The sequence below is a fragment of the Thamnophis elegans genome, chromosome 1, assembly GCF_009769535.1.
Source record: "Thamnophis elegans isolate rThaEle1 chromosome 1, rThaEle1.pri, whole genome shotgun sequence".
Classification (NCBI taxonomy): domain Eukaryota; kingdom Metazoa; phylum Chordata; class Lepidosauria; order Squamata; family Colubridae; genus Thamnophis; species Thamnophis elegans.
Genome location: NC_045541.1, coordinates 50,906,473 through 50,914,365, shown reverse-complemented (window position 1 = coordinate 50,914,365; position 7,893 = coordinate 50,906,473). Strand labels below are relative to the sequence as shown.

Genomic DNA, 7,893 nt, shown 5'->3' with positions numbered 1-7,893 from the left:
TGCTAACATGGTAATTGGTATAGGATAGTCTTAGATCTAGAAGAGCATCTTAATTGGAGGGATGAATTTATCTGCCTTCCCCAGATCCTAGGCAAGCAGTGTGTATACCTGAACAGCCATCTGTCTATGTTTCAATTGTTGCCAAGTTGCTGGAACAGCCTACATACCAGGACCCATAGGAGGAAACAGGCAAATCAAGGGCTGTCACATGTAATACACAAAACTAAATGTGGTTTATTTATTGTGAATAAGCATATGATGTCAACCCACCAGGGAAAATGAATTACTATAGCACTTTAATGAATAACAAGTAGAAGGAGCTGTTGTTACCAATCAGTTGAACACTGACTGGGTATTTTTATTTTATAAACCATTAGAAGAAAATTTTACACTGCTATTCAGAAGTGGCAAATATTTGGCACTGTTGGCAGTACTGTGTGCTATACAATTTAAGTATCCATATTGTTAGTAAAGCATATTTCCATTCAGGCAGGAGATCATTGCATTCCATATTTCTCCTTCAGCTCATTAACTTTGGCTATATATATTTTGATGGCATCTTCTTTGGACATACCTGAAGGGGAAAAAAGTTTTTTGTAAGTGAGCAGAAATATAGTATGAAAACTTTTGCAATTCCCATTTATTTACTACCCCAATTTCTCCCTTTTGCAACTAGCTTGAGACAACCTAATTGGGAAGTTCTTGTGTAAGTAATGGTTCGAGTGTGCCAATTTGTGGCATAAAAATAAGTGACTTTATTCTTTATGCCTTTGAAGAAACAGTGATGGCCATTCCTTCTGCAAAATGAAATTATAGAAAAGATTGACAAAAAACTTGTCAATGCATGCAAGTTTCCTTCATGAAAAATCATTAGATCAACAGATTGTTTGATGGCTCCAGAACTGTTTCAATTAAAAGCTCCCTGAAAAATCTCATTTTCCTCCCCTGTAAACTTCTTGGGGGGAAAAAGTTCAATAACAATTAAAATAGTAAATATATTAATGTTAACTTATGCATTTAACAGCACTCCTAGCTTTTATAGTCTTGTGGTTAATGAGGTTGAGATTTGATTTAAGCCATAACTTTTGGTAAGAACAAGCAATGCATTTCATCAGTTCAATTTACCTAGGAATCCTGACCAATTGATTGAACTTTCAGATTCTTACCATTGCCAAGTTCTATTATAGAAACTTTCTTATATAAAACCATCAATATTCAGGTAAGAATTTGCCTAGAGAACAATATTGAGCAATGTAAGAGATTTCTATCCTCTTATTTTTTTCAATAAGGGATGTGGTGGCTCAGTGGCTAAGATGCTGAACTTGTCGATCAGAGAGTTCGGCAATTCGACAGTTCGAATCCCTAGTGCCACATGACAAAGTGAGCTTCCGTTACTTGTCCCACCTTCTGCCAAACTAGCAGTTCAAAAGCACATAAAAATGCAAGTAGAAAAATAGGAACCATCTTTGGTGGGAAGGTAACAGTGTTCCGTGCACCTTCGTCAGTTAGTCATGCCGGCCACATGACCACAGAGACATCTTTGGACAGTGCTGGCTCTTCGGCTTTGAAATGGAGATGAGCACCACCCCCTAGAGTTGGGAACAACTGGCACATATGTGCGAGGGGAACCTTTGCCTATTTTTTCAGTAATTTTAGATTGGCACTGAATTTCAATGACCCTCTTTTGCAAAAGAAGCATGTGCAAAAATTAATTGTTTATGCCACCAACAAATAATCTGTTAAGATCATAGAAATGATGTTCTATTTGCAGGCTGAAGGTTTGGTTAGAATCGGTGCTTTTAAGTCATTTGTCATTTCATTTCTCTTTGTCAAGGCCTACCTTTTAATTTATTCCAGGCGTCCCACTTTGCTTTGCCTTTTAAATCAAACATTCCAGGGCGTTCTGAAAGAAAACATTTTCACATGGCTCTTAGATGTGCTTATAGTACAAATCACAGCTTTGAGAAGACTTCACAGAAGCAAAAATAATGTGCGTTTAACTTTACAGGCTACACAAGTGGTGTTACCAAAACAAGTGATTTTTAAAAAATTATATGGAATCAGGCAGTTTTGATATTAAAAAATGTAAGGCTCTCCTGGTTCTATTTTATATGCTAAACTAAGAGTTTATGTATTTTAAATCTTGCTTACTAGAAGACTGAAAGCACATTAAAAAAAAAAACCGTCCACACCATTAAAAATGCTTCGTTGCAGCAGAGTGGACAAATTCTTGTGATCTGCTAAAAAAAAGATTGTAGCTGTTCTAACTTAAACTAAAACATCCTGTCAGTGTGGGACTATCACTATTTATTGATCCATGACATTTATTAGAAAACCAAAGAAGGAATGGTGCTGATAATTGTAATATTTTTCTACTCAATCAATATAGTGTAGCTGTTGCTAGGTCAGAGTACACTACAGGGGTCTGCTAATTAGTGCTAACAGTACTTATGTCAAAGAGGTTTCCTATACAGTTGGAAAACAAGCTACCATGAATTGTTATGTAAAGCGGAGCATGGCTTCTACTGCAATGGAGAACTTGACATACATGGAGAAGCTCGGCTTACATCATTCTGTTTGACGTGCCTATCGACATGTACGCTCATGCAGAAGTCAGATTCTTCTGCTGCAGATTAGGTCACAAAGATTTGAAAACAGGCTCTACAGGTAGTTCTTGACTTATGACCGTGTTTGAGCCTGGCAATTTTGCTTTGTAAGTCATGGCAGTTGTAAAGCATTCACCATGTGACTGGACCCAATTTTACAACCTTCTTTGCAGCAGTCATTAAGAGAACCTATTGTTTGCTATGAAGTACTTTTTGCTGGAAACAGAAAGTAAACCCTTTTTATGGTAAAACACTGTAAATCATGCAAACCATGGAGCACTGCACATGGCTGCAAATGTGGGGCAGTTGCCCAGTGCCTGAAATACAGTCACACAACATTGTGTGTGCACACAACATTGGAACTTTGAAATTGGGTTGCAAGTAGCTTTTAGGGGTCCATTATAACTCCAAGCAGTTGAAAGTCAACTACTTGCATATTGCATTAAAGGGTACACGTTGTGTGAAATGGTAGAGTACACATCCACCATTAAAAACAAACTTTTACCTCCACATGAAACCACCTGCCTTTCATAATCAAGTACTGCACTAATTTATTCCTGAACTTTCCAGACTCACTTTGGAAAATTTTAAAAATAATTTGCTTTATTTTATATCTGCTTGTCTTCCTTATCATCCAAATGGAACAGCAAGATGTAAAACAAAGAAATGAAAAACATACATCCGCAATTTTGAAGGGTATTTGGTTCTAGCTAGTAGTAGTTCTATTAAAGGTAGAAAAAAGATTGTGTTCTGAAACTATTCACATTAAAACTCCATTTTCTTTTAGATGAAGATAGTGCACTTTCTATTATATATTACTTAACATTGCTATACATTTAATTGCATTTGCAATTGTATTTCAAGAATTCAGATTACTTTGACATTGTGTCCTTCGATCCTTAGAGCACACATGTTCTAGAAAACTTCCATGGAACTTTCTGGCCATGTTTGCATATTTATGCTGACCAGAAAAACCTAAGCAGTTTTATAGAAGATTGCCATTTTTAACCCTTTGCTGTGCCTGCTTTACCCAAGACTCGGTGTATTGTGTGAACTCAACATGAATAGTCTTTTAGATTCCTGGTTAATTCCAACCAGGTATTAATTGATACAACTATATATAATATCCAAGTGAAAGGGATGTAATATCACACCCACCCTGAATGATATCCTGCATCTGAAACCTTTGTAAAAACAAAGCATGTGGATGAAAATATTCCTGTGAATATTCCTGACTTTTCCTTTTTACATGTTGTTCTGTGAATATGCACTCTGTTTGTTTCTCAGTAAATGATGTGTGCTTCTGCCTAGTGAGATTGTTATCTGAGCAGAGTAGTCTCCCTTTCCTTGACAATCTATCCATTTTGGGCAATTCTTCTTCTGACAGGTCACCAGAACAAAAGAATCAGGGTTGTGTACTTGTCTCATGTGAAATGTATTTTGGAGATCTGTTCTATGCCTAAACTTTTGGCCTAAGCCTCGAACGTGTCATTTAACAAATCTGCCACTTTAATTCTCAAAGTTGGCAATGAGACTGTTTGGAAAAAAAAAATCCACTGCTCACCAGGCGGAATGGATGACCTTGAGCTCAAGTTGGCAGCACTAACCCAGAGAAAAAAATGAGCTACTGTCCCTTGCTTCCCCAGCAGAGATGCCAGCAATGCTCAGCTGGGAACTTTCTCTCTCCCTCAAATGTCCAACAGTATCAGTATAGTTGCAACTGTATTAGGGAAGAGGCTTCTATGTCTCATTTTTTTGATCTCCAGGCTGACCTTAGACTTCCTTTTTTATGGGTAAGCAAAATATTGGCTATGCTGAACAAGGAAGATGGCTTACGAAGGCCAAGATATATGGAGTTCTCTTGGCTGCTTATCCCTTTTTAAAGGTTTATGATGCTTATGGCTCATTTTACCTAACTTGAGTTGTTTTTTTAGATAGCCTTCTTGTAACATAAACATGCAGGTCTCTAGTAGAAACCTTAGTTAATTGTAAGGTGTTAATTAAATGGTATTACAAGTAAATGTTTTCCTATCTTCTATCAGGGCACCATATTGTACCCTTCCTAACAGATACAACTAGGCACAATCATGCAAAACAAGGCTTATATTTTCCACCACTTGTCTGTTATAACATCATGTTCTGTTACAACCAAAATCAAGTGTCTGGTATTTTGGTTTCAGTTTCCTAGAATTTGCAGAATCAAACACTTCATGCACTAACATGGCATGGCTTCTATAATGATTTCTTATACCCCAATCCATGCAAAATTAGTTAAGAAAACCAGGTTACAATTTTTAGTTTTAACTACCTGCTCTATAAACAAAAGCCAAGTGGAAAAGGCTGAATAACCAACATGATTTTAGAAGTTGAAACTGCAATTCCCACAACTCCTATTTTGGAACAGTTCCATGATATGTGCCAAGATGCTTGGTCTAGTCATTTTAATTAATCCCCATAAAGCAGTAGAAGCCTAAAGTGTGCTGGTCCTTACACAAGTTGCTTAAACAGCATATTGGCTATAAACTTTTGCCAATAAGGCAGATTTCTTAATTAGTTATGCAATGCTTTATCTCTGATTGTCTACCTTGCTTGGAACATGGTTTCTTCCTAAGCATCAGAATATGCCAACCCTGCTCACAGAATATTGCTTAAGGCATTAACCACAAGTTCCACCATACTTGGTCTCTATTGCTTTATGAAGAATAGCTAAAAGGAATAGATCAAGAAACCTAAAATAAACTGTAGTATCACATTGTTTGCAATCTCATGCAGATTCTCAGAACACAGAAACTATATTGGCTAGGAAATTCTAGATGTTGTCCCAGGATGGCTGGGAGAGATGGCTACCTTGAACACTTTCAAGCACTATGTCATAGAACCACTGCAATCATTGTGACCAGTAATGTTATAGAAACACTTTGGTGTCATGATTAAGGTTCTGGACTAGAAACCAAGAAAGTTCTAGTTCCCCATTGGCATGAAAGCTGGCTGGATAACATTAGGCGTCTCCCTCTCTCTTTTAATCCAATCACCTTAGCAGACCTGCTGTGTGGAAAGTTAGATCCTGGAAAATTACGTTCTTACCTTGAGTTGCACAAAATAAAGGCACAATATAAATCTATAATAGTGAACATATTGTGATAGGTATGTTATAGCTGCAACTATGCCATTCCTTATGCAGTGGCTGGCCTGTTGGATTAGGGAGCAGGTTCAAATCTCTGCTTAATCAAAGATTCCTCAAGGTCTTAGACACAAGATAGAAATAATGTTTGCATGTGTGTGTGTGTTAATTTCATATATGTGTGTGTGTTGCAATTGTGCTGATAAATAAATAAAGGCAGCACAATTGCAACACAAACAAGGCAACATAAAAAATGGCTTTCTGCCTGGATGGCTCCCAGAGTGAACCTATAGACAGAAAAGGGAAGCAGTATGCTCCCTCCCATATTTGGGCATACCAGGGGTTGTGACACAATACATACACACACACACACACACACATAATATAAATTTACAGGGAATCAGGAGTCATTGAGGACAATGTATTAACAGTTATGCTTTTAATAGTCTGTAATAATGATCTTTTAGGCATACTAAAGTGGTGCACATCTCTGCCTGTAGCTCATTTCTGACCAAATACAGAATTTTCAATCAGGAGTCAAGCTGAAGTCTATTAGCAAGTCTGTCATGAACATACATATAAAAGTGAAAGTAGAACGGGTTAAGAGTGTGTGGCTAAAAATGAGCCAGATCTTGATTTCAGCCCAATAGCTATTTGTATATTTTATCACACAGGCTTTGTGGAAATAGTTCTGTTCAGATCATTTCTGAAAAGTTTTTGATCAAAGTGGTTTTATTCATTTGAGATGCTGCAACCGTGTGCCCATAGAGTTACTACCAGTAGTTCTTACCTGTATTTACATCTCCAACTGTAACTTGCTTAAAGTGGGCGTAGAGATCCAGCAATTCTTGATCTGATGGTTGTGTCTTCAGGTTCTTAACTTCTTCAGCTGCTTTATCAAACTCTGCCTATTTCAGGAGGTGCAGTAAGAAAAAGGTTTAGTGGTCCCATGGCTGGAAGTTGGCCATTCTTAATTGTATTCCACACAAAGATTGTCATTTCTAAAATGTCCTTCAGTTTTAACCTAACTACAGCACATTAAACACAGTGCACCTGTCACCAATTTCAACTTGAATTGAGGGATGCCTATTACAGAAGGTTCTATTTTCAACCTACACAGTGCTTGCTTGAACAAAGTCTACAGAGATCAAAAGTGTGATATGGGTTGTGAAATGTTGTGAAATAAGGTCCCAACACTAGGCAGCTGAGGCTCCAGAATTGTAACTGGGTCTCCTCCCCACTTCCCCTACAATTTCGATTAGTTCCTAGACCTCCCTTCCCCTGAACATTGTTAAGGACAGTATCAAAAAAAGTTACACTAGCAAACACCACTCACCACACCACTCACTGTAGCCACAATTGCCATTTGTTTCACCGATGCACTGGAAACAAAGTACTTATTTGGCTCCCCCCCCCCCCCCCCGCCCGGCAAGGATCAGAAGCTGCTTTCTTGCATGCGTTTTGGAAGCACTTCAGCTGCCGGCAAAAACTTCAGGTAGTTTATTTTCCCCTGAATAGTTTTTTTTTCCTTCTAAAACACCGAACAAATTTCAAACAATTCTTCTTCCTGCATTCAGTTGCACATGGAAAAATCACTTCCGACAAACCTGCAGGGACGACCCCCCCCCCCCCACAGCTTTGCTAGGGCAGGTCGCCAGCGATAGGAAACCGAAGAATTACGAGGGATGGAGCCCATGCGGATTTAATTTAGCAAGGTTTCTTTTAGCGACGAAATAAAAGAGAAGGAAGAAAATGGGCGCGGGGGTGGGGGGAGCGTTAGAAGGCATGGCACGCACGTCCGTATTCCCCCCCCCCCTTTTCCCTCCATGCAAGACAAAAGAGTAATTCAAAAGAGAGAAAGAAGAAGACTAAAAGCTTTTGGCTATTCGTCCCCGGACGGTGTTAGAACTCACCTGCGTCATAATGGTAAAGGTAGTCAGAGATCCTCGACAGGTACGAGAGAAAGACCGAACACCGCCTAAACTACTGAGAACGCGCTTCCCCTTTGCAGCTCCTTTGCTTTGCCAGCGCCACTATTTCACTCATCAGCCCAGTGGATGCCGACCAATCACAGGGGGAGGAGGGCGGAGAATTCCGCGCCTTCCTTCAATCGCGTCTCCCCAAAGGAGCTGATGGACGGCGTTTGACTCAATGCGAGACAAGAGT

General features: G+C 38.8%; 1 protein-coding gene across 1 annotated transcript; it reads right to left on the bottom strand.

Annotated features, from left to right (window-relative positions):
• Positions 1-321: 321 nt before the first annotated feature.
• On the bottom strand, positions 322-7,785 carry DBI (diazepam binding inhibitor, acyl-CoA binding protein). Its single transcript, XM_032231416.1, has 4 exons — positions 7,641-7,785; positions 6,518-6,635; positions 1,841-1,903; positions 322-574 (listed from the first exon to the last, which is right to left on the bottom strand). The coding sequence occupies exons 1-4, from the start codon at positions 7,647-7,649 to the stop codon at positions 498-500; spliced, it is 267 nt and encodes an 88-aa protein (XP_032087307.1). The 5' UTR covers positions 7,650-7,785; the 3' UTR covers positions 322-497.
• Positions 7,786-7,893: the final 108 nt, after the last annotated feature.

Bases quoted from the DNA above. Each gene is read 5' to 3' on its own strand.
- DBI (XM_032231416.1), bottom strand. The intron at 1,904-6,517 runs GTAAGAACTACT...GTTTTCTTTCAG, and splicing joins AGTTGGAGATGTAAATACAG to AACGCCCTGGAATGTTTGAT. The intron at 575-1,840 runs GTAGGCCTTGAC...TTTCCCCTTCAG, and splicing joins CGCCTGGAATAAATTAAAAG to GTATGTCCAAAGAAGATGCC.